General features: G+C 42.2%; 1 protein-coding gene across 1 annotated transcript; it reads left to right on the top strand.

Moving 5' to 3' along the window:
• LOC102698724 (solute carrier family 2, facilitated glucose transporter member 1-like) lies at positions 1-26,362 on the top strand. The gene is made up of 10 exons (XM_015337172.2): positions 1-401; positions 14,757-14,852; positions 17,883-18,043; positions 18,736-18,976; positions 19,401-19,563; positions 19,875-20,062; positions 20,638-20,742; positions 21,148-21,249; positions 21,471-21,674; positions 22,050-26,362. Exons 1-10 carry the CDS (start codon positions 384-386, stop codon positions 22,248-22,250), a joined length of 1,479 nt encoding a protein of 492 aa, XP_015192658.1. The 5' UTR covers positions 1-383; the 3' UTR covers positions 22,251-26,362.
• The last annotated feature ends 616 nt before the right edge of the window (positions 26,363-26,978 follow it).

Genomic DNA, 26,978 nt, shown 5'->3' with positions numbered 1-26,978 from the left:
TTCCCTAAATACAATTTCAGACGAGAAGTTTCAAGCTCAGGACCGGTTTGCTTTTACACGACCCGACCAGGGAAGGATAAAGGAGCCGCATCAAAACTTTCTTTTGCTTTTCCACTGATGTTTTGCGCTTCAGTTTTGATCATCGCGGCGGCTGCCTGAAGAAAGGAAAGATAACTCACACAATAAAGGACTTATTTTAATCTGTTAGACTCCGCATTATATATATATATTTATTTCGTCAGTGAAAAAAAAAACAAGTTTTAGCACAGACAGAAACGAGGAAATCGGGACTTTTTTTTTTCCTTCCAAGCCTCTACGGGGACGCGAAAGTTTCTGAACGACAGAGCAGTCTTGACGTGAGGACGGTCCTGGCTTCAACCACGATGGAATCGGGCGGCAAGGTAAAAAAAAAAAAACCCGCACCTCCGCTTTCTTGACTTTCATAGCCGCTAAAAAAAAAACAAAACCCAAAACAAAACAATGTGGACCAGTATGTTTCCCTTTAGGCTTAGTATACCCCCGTGTCGTGTCACTGGGCGAGATAAAAGCAGAGCGGTTTGCGCCCTTGGAGCACAAATGTTGAACATGTTGCGACCCATGCGGGGCAGACTGTCTCTATTGTACCGGTGCCCAGAGGAGCGCAGCCAGGGGCTTCCGGTTGAATGCTGGGAAACGGCGAGGTAGAGAATGACGCAGAGCGGCGAGGCTGAGCCGCTGCCTACGTGCGCCAGGAAACGTGACTTTGGTGGCTGGCGGTGCACTACGGCGATTAATCGATCCGCGCATTTTCAGTCCTCTTCGCCCGGGTGGTCCTGCCTTCTCAATGAAAGCAGTGCACATTTATTGGTGGGGGGGGAGGTGGGCGCCTTCTTTTACAAACCAGCTGGAGCTGCTTTCTTTAAAATAAATTGGTATATGTACCCCCCTCCACACACACACACGCGTTATTGGTTGCAATAAAAACAGAAGCGTCTACAACAGAGGAACCCAAATAAATAAATGGTTGACCGGTTAGGATGGGCGTTTCGTGGACAATTTATCTACCCCCAGTGGGAATTATTCAGTAGTTAATCGCGCTGTGTTCAATGAAGTCGAATGGCGACAATACGTGACGTACGATCAAATTCGCGATGTTGCAATGGATTCGTGCGTGCGAGTTTTATTTTTCACGAGAGAAAAAAAAAATTGGACTAGAAAACAAACTAAACGTGGCGTAATATTAAAATTAGCCCTGAAAGACGGGACGAAAAAACGATCGTGTTAGAATAATCTGTTCTTTCGTGGGTCCGAATTTGCAGGTTTAATGGATGAAGACGCACCACTGTTGTGCTGGAGACGAAGATCTTTATATCCCCAGCACACACCGGGTTATTTAACGCATAACACACCATTTACTTTTAATTTTTGTTTTTAATTTGATAACGGTTTAATTCCTGTTTAGAGTGCTGTATATACCGAACTTTTTGATACCCCAGTGCATCATACAGTGGTTTTAACAGGACGTTAAATTCCACCTAAAACATTTCACGTAGTGTATTTGGAGCAAAACAACTTTCTGAGAAATCGAATAACTAATTTTCAGTTGTACCAGTTAGTGGTATTGGTTTCCTGACTGATCTTAGTTTTTTCTGCTTGAAATAAAGACGTAGTTCCTCACAAACAACGCCTGTAAAATATTCTGCAGAAGGTTATTTCTAAATCTTACTGCTCTATGCTGGTATATTCTAGAAATAACTACGTTATTTTTTGTGGAGTTTCTCCGGTTACGGTATTAAGAACCTGCGTGTTTCTCTTTGCAACTGATGTTTTTGTTTACTGTTTTACATTGTAAAAACGGTGAATGTTTATCAAAACTGAAGTGTTGCATTGTAGGCTACTACCATAGAGGAGGTCTTAATGACATTATGGTAAATTTAAACAGCCGTTCTTATGATATTCAAATGTATTAGCGTTACTGCTTAACCGATCTAAATCTTAATTGCAGAAAAAGTATTTCTTAAAAAGCAACTTTTTCTTTTCAGTAAAAAGAAAATATTCAATCGCATATTGCAGTTGTTCAGATATTGCAGAATGTCTAGTTTTCCTGTAATCGTTTACACTGAATGTTCGGTGAAGACTGCTTAGTCATACTCACAAGTGTGGATTTACGCAACCACTTATAAAATTCATTATCAAAGGGTAAAGAAAAAACATTTAAAAAACATCATCATCATGACTGTATATTTTGTAAACAATGGTGTCATAGAAATACAAAACTGGCCTCTTGGATTTTAAGGAAATTAGAAACTTTATTCCCAGCTGAATTGAAAGATTAACTGTTAGACGTGACTACTTTGTTAGTTGGTATGGCTGATTCTTTTTGGTGGTTTGGTAGGGATGAAGTCTCTTTGTGCGTCGCTGTGGTTATCAGCTTCTTTCAGTTCAGCATCTTCCTGGGCTGACTTTAACTGAGTGACGAAGGAACAGAAGTACGTGCATTATTTGAGAGATCAGGGTACCCAAGCGTTGTATTGTAGGTTCCTGGGTTCATGTTCTTGGATCGATATGTATGTGCAGATATCAATTGCAGAAGGACATATTTACTATTCATTTGTAGAACATTTATAAAGGTATCACTCAGTTGTGATCTGAGAAGAATCCAAGATGAGGATTAGTGTCTATCTTCAAAGCACGTATTTCTAAGTCCTATAAAAACCTAATTACAACAAGCACTCAGAGAAATCAGAGGCACTAAGTGTTGAACAGACTATGGGATTGTACTACTTTGAGGGTTTCAGAAGTGTAGCACTCTAAGGAGAACCACCTGAATGAAGGGTTTCAGAATTTGAGATTCAATACACATTTGTCCAATCTGATACCCACACTGAGAGGGTAAAGGTTATCAGTTGAAAGGAACCCCAGACAAGTTAAAAATACATTTTTAAAAGGTATAATGCAATTAGAAATAATCAACAGCTAAATGGTGCTAATTCCAAAGTTGAGGCCTGTAGATGTGAAATATTTGGCATAATCAAATATTTCAGAAGGGAAGACAAAGTATCGACTTTTGTTCTGCTGATGTAGATATATCCGCTATGCAGTTGAATGGAAACTTTACATTGCATTCATCCTTGACTTTTTCTCCACCATTCACTCCATTGTTTTGGTTGTGATAGCTCGGTACAATGTCAACAGATTAGTCGGCGTTGTGTAATACAAAGCGTCGAATCATTTGTGTCCTTGGTGGAGACAAATGGGCTGTGGACAGGCTTTGACTCTTGGGCCTGCATTTGATCGCTAGGGGGGTCATATGTGTGGTTTCTGAGGCTCACCTCCTGAAAACGAGGGATTTGGTTTTTGTCCTGGAAAAACCCCAGAGACAATACTGCAGGCTTGATAATGAGAAGCAGTGTGTAAATTGCATTCTGCATATCGCACGCTGAACAAAAGTTCTCAACATGTGTGTGTTTGTTAGGTAGGTGGGTGATACTGAGTGATGTTTACCTTTGACATTCAAGAGCTTTTGTATTTCTAAATGTAGTGTTAACACTTGATGCCACTCAGTCGCATTTAGAGATTAGCCACCTGATTCTTCTGTTGTAGACCTTGCTAGAAATATTACAATAAAGGTGAATTTTTCTTGAAGCAAATGCAGAACAGCTCATTCGTAACTGCTGTTTGTACTGACCATTTCATAGCAGACAAATGCACATACTGTAGGAAGGCAATTCTGAGCTGACCTCTTGCAATATATTTTTTAAATTTTTAAATTGCATAACATCTTTATATTGACATACTGTATGGGCACCGAAGTGTATTTGTCCATTTAGAAAATGGGCCCATAACTGTACAAGCAGGTGGCAGATTTTTTTACTGCCAAGTGTGAGAAGGCCTGTACATTATTTCCACCTCAAAGATAAGACCTTGTTTATTGGTACAGTGACTTTCATTACCTTAATTAGAGTCCATCCATCAGACTGCCTCTGTTCAGTCTGGTCCAGTGGAACACAAATTCGTTGGCAAGAAACAGCACAAAGCATGTTTTTCTATGCCTAAAAACATAAACTGACAATGTTCTTGTTTGGATTTTCTTAATATAAAAGCAATTAATACTAATATTGTTCAAATGTGCTTCCCTCTTCACAGTTAACGTATTAATACAAATATGGCTGTTATAATGAGACAATAATAATAATTCCTTGCACTTATAGAGGACTTTTCTGGACACCCCATTTAAAGTGCTTTATGGGTAATGGGGACTCCCCTCCACCACCACCAACGTGCAGCATCCACCTGCAAATATGATTAGCATTTTCTTTGTTTCAGAAGGCATTATTACTTCCATAGAGTGCCTTGCTTCCCTTTTCTTCTACAGTCGGATTTATGGTGATATGGTGTTTAAGTGGAAGATAAGCAGAGTTTATCTGCAGGAAAATAGATCAGCAGCAGTGGAGGTTCAGTTGGTTGAAAGGTGTCACTTCCTGTTCCGTGTGGCACAGTGGCAAAGTGATTAAGAGATCACTTTATTGTCCATATGCAATTTCTTGCATTAGGAATTTGTCTTTTCTCATTTCCCAGCTTGGTCTCCATGAGACACACAGACAGGGAAAGAAGCTTGGGGTCAGAGCACAGGGTCAGCCATTTAACCCCTGGAGCAGCTGGGGTTAAGGGCCTTGCTCAGGGGCCCAACGGAGTAGGATCCCTCTACCAGCCAGGGGAGTTGAACTGGCAACCTTCCAGCCACGGGCGCAGATCCTGAGCCACAGTGCCACCCCACCACCCAGCATTGATTAGCCTTGCTGCCTTGCAGTGCTGGGGCCCTATGTTCAGTTCCAGACCTGGGGTGCGGTCTCTGTGGAGTTTGCATGTTCTCCTCATTTTGCTTGGGTTTCCTCCAGGTGCTCCCATTTTCTGCTGCAGTCCAAAGACCCACTGGTAGGTTAATTGGCTTCTGGGATAACCGTGCCTGGTGGGAGTGTGTGTGCTTGTGTCTGTCTGCCCTGCAGTGGACTGGCATTCCGTCTAGATTGGATCCTGCCTTTCACCCGTTGCTTGTCGGGATAGGCACCGGCTCCCCTCGGACCCTGAACTGGATAAAGGGGTTAAAAGGTGGATGGGTGCCTCTTGCTTTACCTGTGTAGCTGGTGGCACTGCCGGTTGTAGGGAAAATGGATTGCAGACTAAACTGTATTTATAACCCTGTATTACAGCCTTGTAACTCTGTGAGTGAACCCCCCCCCCCTTTCAGTTTTCAATCCTCTCATTTCCAGAACCAGAAGCAAACACCAGTCCTTAATTGGGGTTAAAGATTATCTGGATGGGTTATACAACATGGGAATTTAATTAGCTTTGAAAAACTGCTCAAGTTCTGTCTGACAGTTTTGACAGTGCAGTGTATTAATGAGCATTGAAAGACTTAATTCACTTACCTCCTATATTGTTCAATTCCAAGGTCTTTTTCCGGGTGGCTGATTTTGTGCAGATTTCTGTCAGATTGGTCTAATGAGGTCTAATGAGCTAGGCCCCCTCGTTATGTAAAGAAGTGGGATTATGTCTCAAAGGTTCTGCTGAAAACATGAGAGCGGAAAAAAGCACCTGCTACTGTATATAGTATTTAGCAGAAAGGGCATATACTACTCTCATACAAACTCAGAAAGCATCACTGAGTGCCAGTTCAAGTAGATTCTCCTTTGCTCTTGAGACCTGGTGTTCAGTTTTGTCAAATATGGGAGGAATATTGCTTCAGAAAGGTACTTAATATTTTACGTGCATAAAGCAAGTTCATCTAAGCCCTAGGCAGAGTTGTTTTATGGAGCATGTAATGTCTTTTTTTATAATAAGCAGAAAACTGAATAATCTATTGCTACTAATGCTGGATCTCATCCAGTGGCATAGTTTGTCAAAGTGGTTCTGGTTTCCCTGTTTTGTTCCAAACAAAGCAAAACATAGTTTGAGCAACCACGTTTTGGTTTTTATAGACAAATGTTCGGATTTGCATTTATTCAGATTTACTGTGACAAAGAGACACCATGTCTCATTTTGTTCTCAATAACAGGAAAGGGCTTGACCGAGCAGATCATCCCAAGGGCTTTGGGCACCGCAGTGCTTAAGAACAATGCTATTGCCATGATTTGAAGTCGTTCCAGTCTGGGTTAAACTGCATTGTGCTGGACAGTTCCAGTACAAACTCGCAATAGATGCTGATCTTTTATCACAGGGGTCTCCAGCACTCTGGTTTGCCCTTGTCCAGTAGGCTTAATAGGTAACTTTCTCAAGACATGGAAGAATTTCTTTGTGATCAGTTACATTTAGAAAGTTGGAGGTAATTTGGAACAAAACTTAGAACCTAACTCTTTAGCCCTCAGGGACCTTTAATTGAACTTATTACTTGCTTAGTTGATCAATAACTTATAATTGTTTCAAAGCAGGTGATTTAGGCTGATCTGGCAGACTAACAGGACTGGGCCTCTCCAAGACAAGGGTTGGAGATCTCATGATCTATTCTAGCAGGAATATGCACATGCCCCCGGCCATGTGATTGTAACCTGACAGGACTGGAGCTCACGATATCTTTTATTCCGCCGTGCTGCTGGCTTTAGGAAGCAGGACACTGAAGAGAGACTGAGAAGTCAGGTTGTGAGCAAAAGAGCTGTAGTAGTGGAGAACTCAATTGTCGGTTGAGAAGGCCCCTTTCAAGTGTTTAATTTTCAGGAAATTGTGACCTTTGGTGGTGGGGAAAAACCTGATTGACTTTATATGAATCAGTTCTGGCATTAAATGACTAATTTTTTATACAAATAACTCTTTGCTGATGGCAGAGGTGAAATGTATAAGATGCAATGCCCGGCAGAGATGTCTGAATTCGACTTTTAGTTTAACAGGTTTTCAGTGTTTTCTTTAACCCTGCTATCCTGACAAACAGGTATTGTATTTTAAAGTGGGGGGGGGATTATGAGCATCCCCGTCAGATCCTCTGCAAGGGTGTGACAGAGGTTTCTCGGGCAGTGATTTACGGAGTAGAGGTGTTTTTTGTAAAGTATGAAAGTGAATGATTTTAAGAGACGGTGATATGTTCTGAGGGGGCGGAGCTAACCTTATTTAAGCAGCAGGGGGGAGAGTTAAGAGAGAGGATTTGAGCGTAGTGGGATTGGTGTTTAGAACTCTCTAAGCATCGTTTTAATGTGTGTTCTGTTTTTTGTTTTGTCTTGAGTTATTTCACACTATAATTTGGTTTTAGGAGCACTCAACTAAACTTTCGCTCTTGCACATAAGTGCTATTGCGGCTGGACCATCATAATTTGTGCATTTGAGGGACTAATTCAACTACCCCTTCAGCCCTGACATTTGGTGGCAGCAGTGGGATGGCCAGCTGCAAGGCAGTTCATCCTGGGAAGAAGAGGACAGGCCTTCGGTCACAAGCAAAGATAACCCATGGGACACAGTAGTCTCATCAGAGGAAGGTGATGCTGATGAGAGAAAACAATATGAGGAATTGGGAGTATGGCCAAGAACCTCCTCTCATCCAACGGCACGTACTGGACCTACTGTACACACAGGACAGAACCTCAAACGGAGATGGCGGCTCTACTCCAGGACTTCCTATCTGGGCAACAAAGAAGAGAAGAGGGATTTTTTCAAGAATTACGTGGGCTTAAAACCTCCCTTCAAGAAGTCCTGCTCACAGTTGCATCTGTGCCTCAAGCTTTGGACGCAACACCAGGAAGCATGGCATCCACAGGGAGTCTGCGACCTGCGCTGCCCACACCAGCACCACGACAGCTTACCCCTGTGCACTGTATGCACAGAAGCCATGTAGAACCAACACCCTTCACCATGCTATCATTACTGTGACCATCATAATTTCTGCATTGGAGGAACTAATTCAACAACCCCTTCAGCCCTTCTCCCGACACAGGGATTCAGCCACATATAAGTTGTACAGTCTTTTTCAAATCGGCTGTCCACTGGCCTGGCTGAGAATTTTGGATCTGGTAACGATGTAACGAGCAGGTAAAGAGAATTGAATCAAGAGGAATAAATAATCCAATTTAGTATATACCAGCAACTACTTGGGATACTGCATTTGACTCCCACTGGTTTCCTCTCACAGAGCCAACGTTTTGAATCCCTGCAACGCTGGCAAAGGTTTTAAGAGTCTTAGACTCTCTTAAATTTTCATACATCTCCCACATTTTGCGATTTTAAACAAATCCAGGAAGAGCATGTCAGTTTCAGGAGATGAGTGTGTGTGTGGGTTTATCAAGAGCAGTGTTTGAAGTGCTTGAGCTGCCTAGTTTGCAAAGCTGATGCGGAATTTTTGAAACTGAGAGCAAATTGCCTTTGGTGTATTTCATCTGCTGTAGGAAGGAAAAGTTGCAATTGAGATTGACCTCAATGCATTTGCAGATTTTCTCTTTATTTTAATTCTCGAATAGATGCACTTACCTTTAAAGTAATGCCTATTCCATTTCATGCTCTGTATCATATTTATGATCTGTGGTGATGGTTAATGGTGTCACATCTTCTCCATCAGGTAAAATAGTTATTTTGTCTTCTCCTGTTCCATTTAACACTCTCAGATCACTCTGTTTATACGTGTGCAGTGTAAACAGAAAATGAGATGGATAATGAAAAGCAATTAAGCTGTGACAGAAGGCTAGATTGTGCCAGATGTCATTAACAATAAATGATCTGACTCTTTTTGGATGCAAGCAAGTTTACAACTGGGCAGAAAACAGTGGTGAATATGATCTGCTTTAAAATTACTTTTGTGGTGTTAAAATAAGGACCATATATACTTTATATCCTGCTATAGATGTGACCAGATGCGATTATTGGGATCAGATATCCAGATGCAATTATTAAGCAGTTTGAACATATACAGTTTCAGTTGTTGGTATCTAAACATTTCAGACAATAGCACTTAAGATGGATCTTTTTCTTATGCACTGTTGATGAGGAACTATAGCTAAATGCTGGCTGCCAAGTTATAAATAGTAGAGCCCCACCTGATGCATTCAGACTGTTGCGGACTTCAAGATGAAAGTAGCTACCAGTCTTAGGTTGCAGAACGTCGTCACATTTCTTCTTACCAGACACTGGAGCACCCGGAGGAAACCCACATGAACATGGGGGAGAACATGCAATCTCCACACAGATAGCATGTCAGGTCCAGAATTGAACCCAGGGCCCCAGTGCTGAAAGACAGAAGACTGCCAATTCAAAGTGCTTCACCTAACAATCTGTGCACAGAAGTCCCTGTTTTACATGACTTCTAAAGAAATAATACAGCTACAGGGATCAGATTATTAAATCCAATTGGACATGGGCACGTACTGTAAATCTGACTATACTGTTATCTGTAGATTTAGTTTTTAAGGACATTTACTAAAGTAGCTGGGGTCAAAGATTAGGAGTGTAGCCAGGACCTCCTGCTAAATTTAACTAGCCTGTGGGACTACAGAGATGGACAGCTGCTTGCACATTGTGTACATGTAGCTGGACAATGTACTGTATGTAGTCTTCGCTTGGGAACTTGAGCACTGCACGTACTAACAAGAAGTCTTAACTTACAGTATATTGGAAGAAGTCATTACACTACCCTGTCTCGACATTGCACTGACATACCTGTGTGAATACATCACAGACTGCATGGGGATGTGTTCTTACACACTTCTCATCCCCCACAGCTGGAGTGTGAGAGGGAATGGCCAAATTTCATGTTCAGTGCATTTCTTAAGAGCCTGGGCTGTGGAGGGAGGTTCCCCAGAAAGTATTTGGGTTAAAGGTAAGAGATGTCAGAGCAGACTGTTCCAAGGATAAACAGAGCAGTGAGTCAGGGCAGCAAGGCCTTGTAAGACTGTTCTGTATCCTCTGCTATTCCAGATTTGTTTCTGACAGGCAACAGGGCTTCCCAACTGTTTTATACGTGCTTTATATAAGAGCGTCAGTTTATTTTATTATGGACAAAGACTTGCCTCACAAGGTAAATCTAAAGATCTGTAAAAGATTGTCTCATATGAAAACGTAATGGATTCTAACTATTAAGATCCTATGGCAAATTAAAGGTTAAAAAATTAATTGTATATAAATGGGAATGCAGTATAAGTAATGTTGGGCTTATACAGTCAAGTGTATACCCTTTGGATAAAAGTTTTCATTTTTGTGAAAAGGTTTTAAAGTATCGTATTTTTAAAAGCCGTGTTAAAAGTTGGTACATTGTGCCTTTAACTGATAAGATACACGCCCAGCTCTTATGAATGCTGAGGGAGAAGTCGCTGCAAACTACATAGCTGGTTAAATAACACGCAGTTGTGGACTCAATGACCTCTTACTGAGAACTGTGGAGGAGGGGGAGCCTGGATTGTGATGCTCACTCACCACAGACTCCTCTCATTGGCTGGGTAGTAGCAAGGGCTACAGCATGGGCCAATGGGATTCCTTCCTTTCACACCCTTCAGACATAAGGGGAGGTTTCGACTTGTAAGGGTGTACAGGCACAGATTCCAAATAAGTTTAACTCTTTGGCTACTCGCCATGGTCATCAGCCTATAGGCAGTTTTAAATGGCATACAGTTACATTTTTTGACCTTATCTGATGTGCTTTAACCTTAGTTAAAGTGACTGTTCCACAGTTACTTCTAAAACGGATTTTATCACTTTCATAGGAAAATTCAAAAAGAAGATAAACAGTAGTACACTATGTAAGTGGAATTTAGGAGAAACGGTGCCAGACAACACAAAATACCGGAAGAGTTATAACAGTGCACCCTGATATGCTGCAGGTATGAAGAAATAAGGGCGTTTTCACTTGCCTGGAGGCATTTAACACGTACCTGTTTAAAACTGTAAAAGAATAGGGTTTATTTAGATGAATCACTCCATTATCTCTAACTCATTTGGCATGTGTTCTAGTGGTCCATCAGGTGTGTCCAATCCAGCTGGTTTGCTTTCTAGTTCTCTTTAAATCAGCACCTGAATACCTGTAATAAATGACAAAACTGGGCATTTAAACTAATAATGGACTGAATTGGGTTGTTGAGAACTCAGATGGACTGAGCGGTCACGTGATCCGTCATTAAGTACTGAAACGGTAAAACTGGCTTAGAGGTGTCAAATGGTCTTCTGGCAGACATGGTTTTCCCCCAAGCAATGAAGAAATAACACTTCTCCAGCTTTCTTAGAAAGGAATGATGGAAAAAATGTCCTCTGTTCAATTTAAATATATTTAAAATGGACCTACTGTACACGCACTAACTAGTTCAGTGTGAAAAGCTAGATTTCCATTTTAAGCAAAACAAGGGGTTTGTCCAGAAGGAGTTATGATGTCAGATTCATTGTAAAGTCAGTCTTCCGTTGTTGGGTCATCATGTCCTTAAATCATTCTTGAATCACAAGAAATGATTTGCTCTCATTCGTCACTGGACATTCCACTTGTGGAAAGTTCCAAGACTCACACCCTGATTGTCTTCCCGGACTGTTTCCGTCCACTTTTTGGGATATTTATTACTTATTCTAACAAGAAATAAAAATCCAAAAGAAGTTGATTATGTTATTATCCACTTTAAATTGATCAAGCCCAGCAGTTGGAAGATTACAGTGAGACGGTAAACTGTCAGTCTCTCGTGATCAGAGAAACTACTACATATTATCAGCCGCCATTAAGTCCATATTCCTGAATTTAGGGTCATGTTGTAATAGTTTAGATAGTGTAGATCTGTGATGTTGTTCTTTCAAGATCTTGGTGTTCACACAAGGGTATGAAATAAAACATTCTGGGTTGGATCAGGAATATAAAAGTTTATTACACTCTATAAAGTTAGTTTAATAGGAAGTGAGAAAGTAGTTAAGGGTTAGATCTACAGCGTGTGAATAAATTCAATCTTCCCTATTTTGTGCAAATATTTAATAGAAGAGTTATCACAGGTTTTGATTTCATGGTTTTAACGGTTATTGTACTGAAACTCACACAGGATACAGCAAGGAGATTAGACCAAAGCGAGTGTTTAAAACTGACAGGAAGACACTTGAAACGATGCTTGCTGCCAAGGAGCTGTGAGCCTGTTTTGTTTCATTCCTTGGTCTCTGACATCCTAATGACTAAACCTCCCTTTGTTATCCTGAAAGCTAATAAGGAAATGACACTGCTTGTGAACTATATCTACTGAATAAATCTGTTTATTTTTTTTTTAGTGGAACAGTGCAGAAATCCTGTTTATGCGTCCACTTAAAAATAAGTAACTCAATATTTACTTAAACCCCCAAATTAAAATATTGGCTTAAATGTGCTTTTATTTTAAAAAGTTGTAGGTTGCAGCTTTAGAAGGTATAAATCCAATATTTACAACGCTCACTTCTCTGGTATTAGTTAAGTATCTCAGGGGCTCACAAAGGGAAATCTTAAAATTTCCTATTGCAGGTTTGTTTTCGATGGGCTTGGTAGTTTGAGAAAAACTTCTTCCCTTGACATCAGTCCTGGGTTTTGACGCCGCAGTCAGTAAAGACTGTGTAACCGTGAAGTGGCAGATTCTTACTGGAACTGGAGCAGTTACAGGCCAGATGGATGGGGTCCCTAAGCATTTCTCTCAATAGTGTCTGAAGAAACCACATTCTCGCAAAAGACTCATTCAGTACGGTCCTGTCCCCGCCCCCCACTGCCATTCCTCTCTCCCAACCCCCTCGCCACCCAACCCCCACCGCTTCAGCTATGCAGAGCACAGGATAGCAGCAGCTATCCCTGCACGTTCACCGGGTTGTGTACACTTCCTAATTGAAAGCATGCGTCTCCATGGCAACGGGAGAAAGCCCTGAGGCAGCATGACGCAGCAGCTGCTGCAGAGACCCTGTGCGCCCCCTCAGGCAGGGCCGGCCGGCACGGCGTTCAAGGGAAACTGCTCGCAGAGGCTGCGGCAGCGTGGCGCAGCAAGACTGTAACAAGATTAGCACAAGCAGCTGCTATAAAAAGGCCACTGATGTAACAAGTGAGCAGGAGGCAACAAGGCTGTTTCAGCTGGTAAAGACCAGACCTAGTGAGTTTAAGGAAAGGCAGAGTTTAGGTGACTATTTCAAGAAGCAACACCTCTTCTCTGCATGTCTGTACCTTTCTCTCACCCGTGTTGAAATGAGGATGAGTGGGCTGAATGGCAGTGTTGGCTCTTAAAAAATTTTGGAAACAAAGCAGGCTCACTTCGGCCATTTTGCTATGATCTTGTGAAGTCAGTCGGATCCTAGCCAAGCACAACCAAATGCTCAACTGAAATGTTCTATTAAAAGGTGCCAGTGCCTCCAGAAGAATATAGGTGTTGCCCAGTCTTGGAGCTGTGAACATTAAAGGCCAAAAGAACCCCCTTACATCTCACCACATTGTAACAGTTGTAGAAAACTACTGTGCTTTCATAACAGGTGAGCACACAGGTATTTTACAGTGGAATAATATTATGCCATTTCAGGAAGTATTTTTCCAGTCTATGAAGCCATTATACAGGTCTTTCAAAGCCAGTTTTACCAGTTGATTGGCAGGTTAAGGGATGGGCACCAGCAGAGTAGCTGGAGTTCTGTGCAATGTGGGATTTGTGCTGGGACTTGTTACGCTTGTGTATTGTGTAGAATGAGGAAATGTAAAATTTGATGAGAGGAAATGTGGCAAATAAAGATATCAAAGTAGATTCCATGTCCCTGCCAGTATTTGAACCTTTTCTAGTTTAATACTGCCTTTTGGTATTGCCTGTAAGTAATCTTGTGATCCAATATTGGATTTAATACAGTGATGCAGTGGGTGATACTCATTTCTCAGAAAACCTTATATTGTTAATGTTAAGACATATACCATATTGTAGTATTATCTTCCAGATATTTGAGTAGCACGTCTAACCTCCAACATGATCAAGGTTGTGATTTAAAGGTCACAAGGGCCCTGTGATGAAAGATAGGAGAGTTGGAGAGCAGTGCAAGTTTTTTAAACTTAATAGAGTGGAATGGATTTTAAAATCCAAAGAAAAAAATCAGGGATGTTGTTATATAACACTTTTTTCACAAAACACAGTTTTCTTTGATTAGAAAAGAAGCATGCCCTATGTAATATCAGAAATGGAAATAAAAGCAACAAAACTGGCATATCTGGTCAGTTTACTGGTTGTGAACAGCAATATTTCATTGAAGCCTGAACAATATCTGAAAGAGGGGAAGACCACTAACATTGCCAAGTATATTTCGAAAATCAAAATAAAATAATGAAAACCCATGATTCTGGATTCTTTTAGATAGATAGATAATACTTTATTAATCCCGTAGGGAAATTGATGTGTTACAGCAGTCCAGCCCAAGACAAGCAAAACAGACATCAGAATAGTTATAAAACAAAAGACAAACAAAATAAATAAATACATAGGTGTGTGCAAAATGTGCTGATCATAGTCATTGTAAAAACAATAAATGTGCAAAATGTGCATAGGTTTATACAGACTGATTGTCCAAAAAGTACAAAGGAGTAAACATGCTGTCCATAGAGGAGCAAATGAAGGGCTAACAGTCCTTTTATATTGTTTTTCTCTAAATTTAGGATTCTTCAAGAGTTGCAACAATCCCCAAAATATGTAAGCTATAAGACTAGCAAGTATGAGAAATCTGAACCTAAGGGACTTGTGTTTAATCTGTAATGAGCAAGAAGTCCAGTGGATACTGAGAAGAAGGTTCTCAGAACAGGTGCCATACCTGGAACATGTCCTGTGAAAAAGACTTTCTTTTCTGAACGTTGTTCTCTTTTTTTTTTTCCTTTACAGCAAGTGACGGTTCAGCTGATGATGGCCGTGGGGGCGGCTGTGATTGGCTCCCTGCAGTTTGGCTACAACACTGGAGTGATCAACGCACCGCAGAAGGTGAGGGTCGGGAGACAGGGGCGATGAAAGGGAAGAGGGCTATTTTTAACCAGCTGGCCTCTCTTCAAACCAAAGTGACGCATTCTTCTCTCTGCTCAGTGCCTTTAGAGGTTATATGCTACATGTGAGGAACACTAAATACAGGCACTGCAAGTGTAGGCCGTTCTTCAGACACTCTCTGTCAGACTTCTTTTAATCCATGTTTGCTCACTGTGCTCAGACTTTAAAAACCTTACTAATGTTTTGTGCTACAACTAAAATATTTTAGGTGTTTTTACGGAATTATTTTTCAGAGCTTGCAGCAATAAAATAAGAAGTATTGTAATTGACTATTAAAGCAGTTTATAGTCCAAAGGAAACCTGGTGAGAGGGTGGTGCCATTTACCAGCAGAGACCTTAGCTTGGTGGGATTTCTGTTAAGACTGCTGGTTAAGCATTATGGTGTTAGACTAATCTGCATTGCCCAGCCCTGATTCTAAGCTGAAACCACCTTTTTATATGCTAGAATACTATTTGCAGGTTTGATTGGGTGGTGTACATCATTCTGTCATAATGAAGATGAATGTTGTAGTGGAGAAGCGAGCCAAGATTACATTAAGTTTCTATCTAGTATGAAACAGCAGTTTGCTGACTAACATACAGTATCCTTTGCATTTACAGCTTTCAAAGACCTCCGTGTTTTCAATATTGAGATTCCCACGTTTGACCACTAAGGATCTGAAAAACAAATTTGTTTAGAAGTAGTGTTTAACACGCAGGGGTGCAATGTAGTGTGGGTACTGTATTTGAATTGTATCCCTAGTTGAGGGCATGGTGGCATCAAGCTGGCAGCTGTGGCACCAGGCACCTCACGTCACAGTGGTGCAGATGGCAGGAGATGACCTCTCAGTCTGGTGGATGAGGCGGGGCGGCGCAGAGAGGGTCAATACCGGCTTGGCCGTTGTTTGTGTTTGAGAATCAGAGTGGGCAGATTTCAAAAAGGACATCTCTCTGTGGCGTGCAGGTATTTAAGGGAGTCACAAATTCTTCTGGTGGTGGTGGGGACCCTGATAACATTCACTGGCATCGCACACGCTTGTACTGCCTTTTTTGATATGTGAAGGAAAGGAGTCTTTCCTGCGGGGCTCTTCTGTACAAGGTATCTTTGCAGAAGGTTCCAGCGAGGGATGGGGAGGAGTCAGCAGCTTGTACTTAGAGCTCTGCCATGATGCGGTGTGCTGTCCCTTGGTGGGTGACAGATAAGGTGACCGGACAGCGCAGGACTGCCGGGAGTTGATGTACTGTAGCTGGGAAGATGTGAAGGCCCAGTGACGTTGGCTCCTACTGTAAATAGCTGCAGGGCGATTAGATTGTGGCTCTCTCAAGGGCTCTGGAATGTAGACCAGTGGGGTCTCATCTCGGTCATGGGATTGATCTCCCAGAGCGTGGATACCTTGTACTTTTAAGACTCCCGGCTTGCAGCAGGGGCATCAAGGTTCATGATTGTAACCAGAACACACACACTCCACAGAGCCACATGCCGCTAATAATCAGTCTGCAGCCTTGACAGTGTGTGAAAATAGTCGGGCTTCTTTATTTCGATGAATGTAAAATGTGTTCTTCACATTTCCAATTCACACGCCCTGGTGAATTGAAGATTTATGTAACACTCTCAGAGAAATTCTCTGTGTCTTAAAATAAAATTTTGGGAAAATCAATTTTTAGAAATGTTTAAGCTTAAAGGGGAAAAACACACACAGCTGAAGGTTAAGAAGTAGAATCTTGTGTAGCTCACTGAAGTACAACTATATATACATTTTCTTACTGTCCAAGTTATGTCTTATTGCTACAGAGTAAAAGTTATTTGTCACCTAAATTTGTCACCTAAATGTTACAAAGTCATTTTTGCTGAAACAGGTCCACCAGTACTGTATTGAATCCTCCTTTTTTCTGCAATAGGAATTTATTTTAATTTCATTCATGTGAAATTAAAGGGAAAGGTTCATGTCCTCTCAAGGGTTAAAGTCTTTCTAAACAGTCCTCTACAGGAAGTATATTAATTTCTTTTTAATTCCATTTATTGTTTGCAACGTAAGTTTAGATTTGATCTCTACAATAACACTGGCTGAAATGGATCACATTGGCTAAATATGATGCCAGCTACTTGGCAAACGTACGAGGAAAAACAGAACACTATGTGCTCCAGCTTTTTGAACACAGTTTTATCTTTTCAGCATGGACCCTTACTTTTTGTCTGTTGTGTGTGTGCCACTAAGCAGCCATGATAATGAACGTGTAGCTGAGTGGAAGGAAAAGTTTCTGAAGAGGGGGAAGTGAAATTGAATAACCTGGGCTGCCTCGTGATCCGCGTAGGTCGCGATTTTACTCACATGCTGTACGTCATTACACGTATTCAAGTGACACAAGATGGGAGGCATTTGGCCCGTCGTTCCCGAGATGCTGGGCTAATCTGGGAGCAGGGCTCCTGTAGCCGTTGCTGTTGCCTCGTGCCCGTGCCTGGGGTTTTTGACATTTGTAAATGGCGAGGCACACGCTTGTTTATCAACACTGCGCTTTGGTGGAGAGGAAAGCTGACACCCACTTCCGGCTGAGCTGTAAAAGGAAATCGTCTGCCCTCTGCTGTCCTAAATGTAGAGGAAATGGACACCTAGGTTCATTCTGTCATGTAATCGTTTTAGTATTGTGATTTTTAAAGGGATATTGGAACAAAATACATTAAACATATTTTGATCACTGAATGCACTTAATTTAAGAGTGTCTTCTGTGCAATAAAAATGGAATTTCTGTTAATTCCTAGAACAGCACTGCATGATTTAAAGAAATTCTAAAACCCTACTTTAAATATTACCCTTAATAAAATGGTATTTCACAATGCATGTCAAACTATTCTAGTCCCTTTTCACATAATCAAGGTATGGTAAAAGAGGCAATATGAAGGTGTGTCTGTTGCTGTGAAGAACTTTTAGTTTCTGAACTGTGTTTTGAAAAGCCTGCTTAGCCTGAATTTGTTTGTTCTCCTGTGTCCTATAGATCATTGAGAATTTCTACAACGAGACCTGGTTTGATCGCTATCAGGAGCCCATCAGTCCCTCCAACCTCACCACGCTGTGGTCACTCTCTGTCGCCATCTTCTCCGTTGGGGGCATTTTCGGGTCCTTCTCTGTGGGGCTTTTCGTTAATCGTTTCGGGAGGTAAGATAATCCCCAAGTTCTGCCCAAGCCCCCTTTCCTGAGATGCACAGGAGTCTCCAGCACTGTTACAGGAGATTCCCAATTCAGCCAATTTTATAGGTCACTCTAAATCGGCCTTAAATGATCAAATGTAATTTCTCAAGGGTGAACTTTGGTCCTTGGGGACAGAAGCAAGTTCACATTTTTGTTCCAGATCTCTAAATTGATTAACAAAGCACCTGCTTAATTGGTCACTGTAAGGCCTTGCTGCCATTTAACATAACTATGAAAAGGGCTCATTCAGTATAAGACCCATGAACTTGTAAAATAGTTACATATCGTACTGATCAGGACGTCTGCTTGTTAATATCACTGTTTTTTCTAATTGCACTGTGTAGTTCACTTTTTAATAATGAATAATTTAGAAAAGTTCCATGTAGAATATCCTCTGGCACCTGTTGCATAAGTGAAATGCAGAAGAACAACCTACCTTTAGAGTGCTCCTTTGGCAAAACACATATCCATTGCTGGGTAAATATGTTCTGTCATCTATTAATTAAATCTGAGTTACATATCATAACCATGTTACTGGGAAATGGGTTCAACTGCAGAAATCGGGGAATGGATGGGCAGGAATACTGGTCAGGAAAAGAACATGCACACTTTCCCCTCCAGATCTGTGCCAGTGCTGATGTCTGCCTCTCACCTTGCAGGAGGAACTCCATGCTCATGGCCAATGTCCTGGCTTTCATCGCGTCCGCCCTCCTGGGCTTTTCCAAACTGGGAGCCTCCTGGGAGATGCTGATCATCGGGCGCTTTGTTGTGGGGCTGTACTCTGGCCTGTCCACTGGGTTTGTGCCCATGTATGTCGGCGAGATCTCTCCCACTGCACTCCGAGGGGCGCTGGGCACCCTGCACCAGCTGGGCATCGTAATTGGAATCCTCCTGGCTCAGGTAATGGGAACCTGAAGAGTTAAGTGAAGACTGTGGGGATCAATGTCAACTGGGGGCAATAGTTGTTAATCGTCCCAAATTAAAATACCAGTGCATAATGCTTTACTTATGTTTAGTAGACATGCACACAGCAGTTTAACTGTGTCTGGAAGCTCTAAGCATGGTTAACATGCAAGACCACATGTTAATAATATTAGTGTCGGAGTTCCCAGAAGGCCTAGTGTGTTCTGGTTTTGTACGACCTGAGAACATGCCATTTCATTTTTATTCCCTTGTGCCATCCCGTGTTGTTTGTATCTTTAAACATTTAGGAAAATATACTGTTAATTTTACATACCAAATAAATGTGACCGCCTTTTGAGAGTAATCCCCCCTGTGTGAGCTCTTGCCTGTTTGTAACCGGAGGTTCCCTTCTGTCTCGCAGATCTTTGGAATGGAAAGCATTATGGGCAACGCCTCCATGTGGCCCATCCTGCTGGGATTCACCTTCATCCCCGCTGTGGTCCAGTGCGCCATCCTGCCCTTCTGCCCCGAGAGCCCCCGCTTCCTGCTCATCAACCGCAACGAGGAAAACAAGGCCAAGAGCGGTGAGTGTCGCAGCCCTGCCTCCCCTCAGTCAGAGGAGGCAACAGTCCTGGTTTTCTGACAAGCCGCTGTCCCCAGAGGTAATGAATCACCGGAACTGGGCGGTTTCTCCATAGAAGACCAATGAGGATAAGAGCTTTAAAATGCCCAGTTGTCCCTGCCTGGTTTTCCCCACTCGCTTATCACCTCACTTTTTGTAGAGGCTGGTCATTGGAGATTTGGGTGTCGGAAGGAAATTCGACCTGGGTGCCCAGATACGTAATGGGCTGAACCAAGGTGCTAAGTATGTGCTGTTCCCCCCTGACCCCGTTAGTCCTGAAGAAGCTGCGAGGCACGACGGACGTGAGCGCCGACATGCAGGAGATGAAGGAGGAGAGCCGGCAGATGATGCGGGAGAAGAAGGTGACCATCCCGGAGCTGTTCCGCTCGCCCATGTACCGCCAGCCCATCATCATTGCCATCATGCTCCAGCTCTCCCAGCAGCTGTCCGGCATCAACGCGGTGAGTCTTCCGGCCCTGCTCCACGCGGTTCCTGGCCATTCCAAGGGCTGCGTCTAGCATTGCTGCCTTGAAGCCGGCTGTTCCCGGTGCGAGCCGAATCGCACGCGCCCCCTGCGTGGTGACGGTTCACAGTGTTTTAGCTGACCCTGTTAGTACTTCTTTTTCTTCCCAGAGGTCACTAGCAGTAGGACTGGCAATACATACGGTGGTTGCATCAAGAAATTCCAGCTTAGCTTCCATATACATGCAACCTAATAACATGCAGGACTCATTCCAGAGTAAAGTGCGATAGCTACCTTTTGCAAAATCAAAGTGAATTGGAAAGGCTTTGGATAAGAGGAAGCCCTTTATCCAAATTAGGAAACCAGTTATTATTGTTTGTTTATCTCACCATGTGTATTAGCTGGTTTATCCTGTTGTCATGTAGATATAAAGAGTACTTGTTACTTGTTCAAAGAATTAGAACTGGTTACAAGTATAAATCCTTATAAAATAGATATCAGCAGTAAGGGTTGTATCTTTAGTGTGTGTCAGCATTGTTTTCTACATATAACCTCTGTCACTGTCTTTTTCAGGTGTTCTACTACTCTACCAATATCTTTGAGAAAGCAGGAGTGACACAGCCTGTCTATGCCACCATCGGTGCTGGTGTTGTGAACATGGCCTTCACTGTGGTTTCGGTGAGGACACTTATTTCCCCTCTGCTGGCTACGTTAGAACAAATACCATACAGTCTGTCTGCCTCACCTTTCACAAATATGCTGTGAAATATGTTTTTAAAGCTCCTCTTCCAGTAAAACAAACTATATTAAGAACCACAGAATTGAGCATGTAGATCTGCGGTAGCATATTTCACTTCAGCTTGGGCCTGCCTTTGTGTGTTAATTTTTCAAAAAAGACACAATCTGTCACGAATCTATTCCATGTTTTTTGCTTTAGCCTATCAGGGAGGCTTAAGGTTAATCCTGATTGTCGATACAGTGAGACTGAATTCCTCTGAATGGACAGAGTCGCTCGCCCCAGTGGCCTGTGGGAGTTTCTCTTTGATCAGGAAACGTAACGCTCCTCCTCTTCTCTCCCTCCAGCTGTTTGTGGTGGAGCGTGCCGGCCGCCGGTCCCTGCACCTCATTGGCCTGATGGGAATGGCTGGCTCCGCAATTCTCATGACGATCGCTTTGGCTCTGCTGGTACGTGTTCCCCTCTTCTATAGCATCACCCTGACGGGGTGGGTCTGCTGTGTCAGCCGGCCACAAAATCCAGTTTTATCCAGCAACACCCACTTTCTTAATAACGTTGTGATGAACGAACCTAAGACTCAGACGACTGCACCTCCTCTTCAGAGAAAACTCGGCTGTAAAAACTCTCTTTGCAAAATAAAGCTGAGAAGAGTTTACTTTTCTGTTCGCAGGACCAGCTGTCCTGGATGTCCTATGTCAGTATCGTGGCCATCTTTGGCTTTGTGGCATTTTTCGAGATTGGACCAGGCCCCATCCCCTGGTTCATCGTGGCTGAACTCTTCAGCCAGGGCCCACGCCCTGCCGCCTTCGCTGTGGCTGGCTTCTCCAACTGGACCGCCAACTTCATTGTGGGCATGTGTTTCCAGTATATCCAGGTAAGAAGGCCTTCTTTTTCCCCTTGCTCAGCTTCATAGTTGTGAACTTGGGCAAAACTTATTTTTTGAAATGTCAGGTTGTGGGTATGGCATTTCCAATTTTGACCCTCTGAAGTTTAAGGTAACATAATTGAGCCCCATGCAGTTCTGCTCAAGGCATTAGCTAATGAAGGGGTTTGCACTTTGAGCCCAGCTTTCCTCTGTGCTAAAAGAAAGCTTTCGTAAAGTTTTTTTTTCTTTCTTGATCCTATTCAGTAAAAAGTTCCGATGTTGGTTGAGAAGTTTCAGCGGATATGCTTTTCCATGTGAAGACGGTGGTTTGTGTGCTGTGGGAGTATTCACTCTTGTTCCATCTTTTTTTCTGTCATCCTTCAGCAACTATGCGGCCCCTACGTCTTCGTGATCTTCAGTGTCCTGCTGGTGGTCTTCTTCATCTTCACCTACTTCAAGGTGCCGGAGACCAGGGGCCGGACCTTCGACGAGATCTCGGCGGGATTCCGGCAAAGCGCAGGGGCCAACCCAGCGGAGAAGCACCCCGAGGAGCTCAACAGTCTAGGCGCTGACTCCCAGCTCTGAGCCCCACTGGTCACAGGTGGACTCCAACCACAGCACCACAGCCAGCTGCAGGAGCGGACTTGCACACTGTGGCTGCCACCACATTTCTGACATTGTTACGGGATAGGGAGGGTTTGTCCACATTGTTGGCTGTTTTTGTTTTGTTTTTGCCTTGACAGGGACCAGGGGGAGGGGGGGCTGGGGACAGTATTTGAGGGGGGAGAGGGACAACAAAGCAGTCAATCCCCTAATGTGTTTTGTTAAAGCAGGTGCAAGATCTCATTCCTACTTCCTAAAGTTTCAGACTCTACTACTGTTACAGAACAGTGAAGGCCTATGCCTTTTAATGACCTGTTGGGGTTTGCAATGTTTGTAATTTGGCCCCTTACCTGGCTTTAGGAAAAATAACTGATTTTACCTTATAAGTTTTAAAGACTTTTATCCACATGGGATCTTGGGTTACATTAGCACTACGAGAAGAAAGGAAACGCAACATTTCAGCTACGTTTCACACCCAAAGAAGGCTCCACAGCCGAAACGTGTTTCCTTTCTTCTCCTTTCAGCATGGAAGAAACCTATTACTTGTTCCTTTGCAGCCTACGCATGCTGACGCAGCTATCTATCTGAACTTCATTAGCACTACTACCATGCAGTGTTCAAACAGATTTCCAGATGCACAAAACCTCACCTTTGTTTAGTACTGAATGCTCTCTAACTGTATTTATAAGTCTGAGTAGTGCTATTGGTAGGTACCTCCTCACTGCATTGTCTGTGAGAGTTGTATTTTGAAGGTACCATTATCAAGGTGAGGCACTGAACCAATAAGTCTTCAGCAGGGGATTTGCATTTGAATAGGAGCAGGACATAAACCTGGTCAGTTTTTCTCTGGACTGCAAAATTAGTTCCCAAATGCAGGCAAAATTGTCTGAGAGAAAGTTTGGTTTCATATCGCTAGAAGTATGTGAAAATACTGTCCCTAGTTACTTTTGTTACATTTTAGAAAGCAATAGACTCCGTATGAGACTTGACAGTTCAAGGGTTATTTTTTTAAGAATAGTGTAGTGTAAATATAGTTTTTGCAAACACTGTTTGGCATCCTGTTCCTGGTACGAGTTTTGTGGCTTTTAATATTTAAAAATCTCTCATGGATTTTGAATAAGAAATGAAGTATAATCATGTCGATTTCAATGATGCTTTTTAAGATGATGTGTCGACTGCAAACAGCTCCTGTGCTACTTTGGTTTTAGGATAGCCTTTCCCACCCTAGAAAGCGCACTGGTCCGCTTTGCTTTGTAATTACTAGACCAGTTATTTGAGGACTAAACTGTCTGCAAGATGTTGTCCTTTTTTAAAGGACGGCATTCTCTAACATTTAATCAAATGTTAGAAAGTTTTTTATTCTTCTGCGGTGTTTATGGAAAATTACTGTTTGCAGTGGAGGTACAATCACAGGACTAGCCAGTGATATCTCATTTTGTATTATATCCAGAAGTTAGAAATAAAATCGGTATGGGCTTGTAATTTGTTTTTTTTAAAGCCCAGAACTTTTTTGAGGCATTTCTAAACTAATGGCATTTAAGGCCACAAATGAATCGGGTAGGATGAAATTGATTTTGCACATTTTTAGGCACCAGCTTGACTGTATGATGTGCAAGAGGCCTAGTAATAAATGAGTGATGGTTTTGTGGATTAGTATTAGAATAGAACTATTAGACATAGTGCATAGTAGTATATCAGCTGAGAAAGCCAAAAGATGTGTCTGTGTTGCAGTGAGTAGGAGTCCACAATCTCATGGTTAATTGCTTTGAGAAAAGACCACCGCAGTACAATGCAGTTAGAAATTTGTGTGCTGTATTGAATTTAGTGTACAAGGGCTGATGGCAAATGGGAAGCATTTCTGCAGTCATGTGACACACTTTACCTTCACTCCAGGTCTGTCGAAGACGAGTGCGGCCCAACTCCCAGCCCCTTACTCAAACACAGCAATAAACCTTCCAAATGAATGTAAGTCTCCTGTTCCACCTTGCACAGGCCAGCAGGAGATCTTTTTTTTTTACCGAGAGGACCAAGTTGAATGTGGCTTCCAGCTTTTCTCCTTGTTTTTATAGACTAGAAACTGCTTTTAAATCTGCGAATGTCTCCTGGCACCTGGGATTCGGAGCAGTTTGTTTTGGGGGGGCGGATTTTGGTTAAAAGCTGATCACACGTAACACTTCTTGTCTTGCCTCCTTCTTCCCCAAGTTCCTAAGTTAAGTCGTGAACACAGGAAGGCGCAGGTCTCCATTAACCAGCTGAGTTCCTCTCACAACTGCGCAACTGTTTCACGATCAAAAGACTGGGGTCACTTTTTTCCTGAACTACAACTGACAAGGGGAGGTGTTCATTATTTTAATATTATTTCCCTTGCTTCATTCTTGTTTGCCCAAGGGTATTTGTTTTCCTCAACCTTGAGGTGCAGATTGTGCAGCGTGGCATGTGTAGACTTTAATGAACATTACAAACACGGCGCTGCTCCTATGTCAACTACTGAAATTAGTTATTCCGTTCTTGTCTTGCTCTGGGGGATCGCACTCCCTCCCCAACTTAATCTGTCTCGTTTCACTTGTGTCAGTCGTTGCACATTATGTCAAGCAGTAGTGGAATGTATAAACCAGATATACACCCAAAAGCACTCTTCTTTCACAGGTTGCGCACTCAAATGATTTGGAACTCCTCACTAGTGGCTAGGGAGGAACATGGAGGGGGGGTGTCATTCACCTACCAAAGGCTGGAGATAGGACAATCATTCCACATTGTGATTGTATTTTTGTGCAAAAAGTATCGGGCTGGTTAACAGCTGCCTATCGACATACCGTTGCTTCATTCGTGTCACCCCGGTTGTGAGACTCCAATGTGTCCTGTGACGAGACTTATAGAAGAAACCGCTCCTGGGCGTTTCGCTGTTCTGCTGTGTGTGTGAGGGAGTGGAGAGAAGAACACTGTAAACTCAGTCAGTCTGACCTTTTGAACATGTGTTGCCTACTGACATGCAAAACACGAATCGGAAAAAGAACACATATGCCCCAATGAGTTTTTTTTATTTTTTTAACCTCTGGCTTTCAAGTGATGGCATCATTTTAACCATTTTCCTAATCTGTTAAATTGCTTTACAGTGCTTCTTATTATACATGACATGGATAAAAATAACTGAAGTCTGCTGTAAGCAAATTGGAGCATAGCTTTTCCAACTTAATGCTACAATATCCATAAACCGATTTTTAGAAGTATCTGTTTTTAAGTGAATGCTTACAAAACCTATGACTATGATCTCCTTCAGATCTTTTTTTTTGACAGTGTTACAAACATGACACACATGTCCAGTCTGGAATCTACACAAATGTTAAAGATCCTACCGAAAACAAAAATACTTTTAAAACATCTGAAAATACTAACCCACGGGGTCCAAACTTCTCATTGGTGCGTTTACTTGTTCTTTGTCTGAATTCTATTCCATGGCAAGAAAACATGTAAAAAACTTTTTGCTGACTGAAAGATGACAGAAGATGTTCCTTTTTGTGTATAGTTATAAATATTTATAATTTGTTTTTATAAATATATATAGTGTTGAGTGTAGATCTAGTGTGGTCAATTATGAATGAGATAAATACTGTAAATATTAGAATACTGTATCCACACATGTAAAATAGAAGACTTACAATGATCTCTAGATTACACAGCACTTTTAATGAGACAGCTTGTATATTGGTAGAATTACTTTTTGTAAAAAAACATTTTTGTTCATATAGTGTGTCCAACTCACCATGGTTAAGCCTTTCATTGTGTAAAACGTCAACTTGGAAAAGACGGAAAAAAAAAATAACATGCTGCAATCTCACCTCTGCTTTCACAGGTACCAGTGACAGGTAAAAATATTTATTAGCTGTTTAATTTATTAGTGTCTTTTTAAAATTGTGAGAACTTGAATATATAACTTACAAAAAGTAAATCTGTGTGTTCAGGGGAGGGAGGGAAGGAGGAAGCAGAAGGGGGGGTTTGCAAATATGTGCCAAGTCTTGCTGCTGTCCTGAGTTTTTTCTTCTTTTGTAAGATATGAAAGATGGGTGTTTGAATCAATAAAAAAAACACACAGGAAACTATTTGTGGTGGTTTGTCCTTATCAAAGCTACTCATATAAAAGTTACTTGTATTATGCCTCAAAGATCGCAAAGCGGGGAACTTTACTTACTTTCTTGCCTGGATTCAATCTGTTGTGTTTGTTGTGTCTTAGGGCGGCATGGTGGCTCTGTGGCTCAGGATCTGCCCCTGTGGCTGGAAGGTCGCTGGTTCGTATCCCGCGGCCGGCAGAGGGATCCTACTCCGTTGGGCCCCTGAGCAAGGCCCTTAACCCCAGCTGATCCAGGGGTGCCGTATAAATGGCTGACCCTGCGCTCTGACCCCAAGCTTCTCTCTCCATCTGTGTGTCTCATGGAGCGCAAGCTGGGGTATGCGAAAAGACACATTCCTAATGCAAGAAATTGTATATGGCCAATAAAGTGATCTTATTTATGGCAGTCTGGACAGCAGACTCTCTGAAAGACCAAATAAGGAATAAGTCAGAACCAGAACCATAGTTCTGTGTGCTACGTCTGTACACCATAGGAACCCAGATTGACCTCTCAACATATAATAATTGGTAATCACACAAATGCTATATCAACTGATTTAGTCAGAAATGCAAAAACATAAAGTAGTGTAAGATAGGGTGCTTTA

Source organism: Lepisosteus oculatus, chromosome 25 (assembly GCF_040954835.1).
Source record: "Lepisosteus oculatus isolate fLepOcu1 chromosome 25, fLepOcu1.hap2, whole genome shotgun sequence".
Taxonomy (NCBI): Eukaryota; Metazoa; Chordata; class Actinopteri; order Semionotiformes; family Lepisosteidae; genus Lepisosteus; species Lepisosteus oculatus.
The sequence above is the reverse complement of the archived record's forward strand: the minus strand, read 5'-3'. Positions and strand labels throughout refer to the sequence as shown.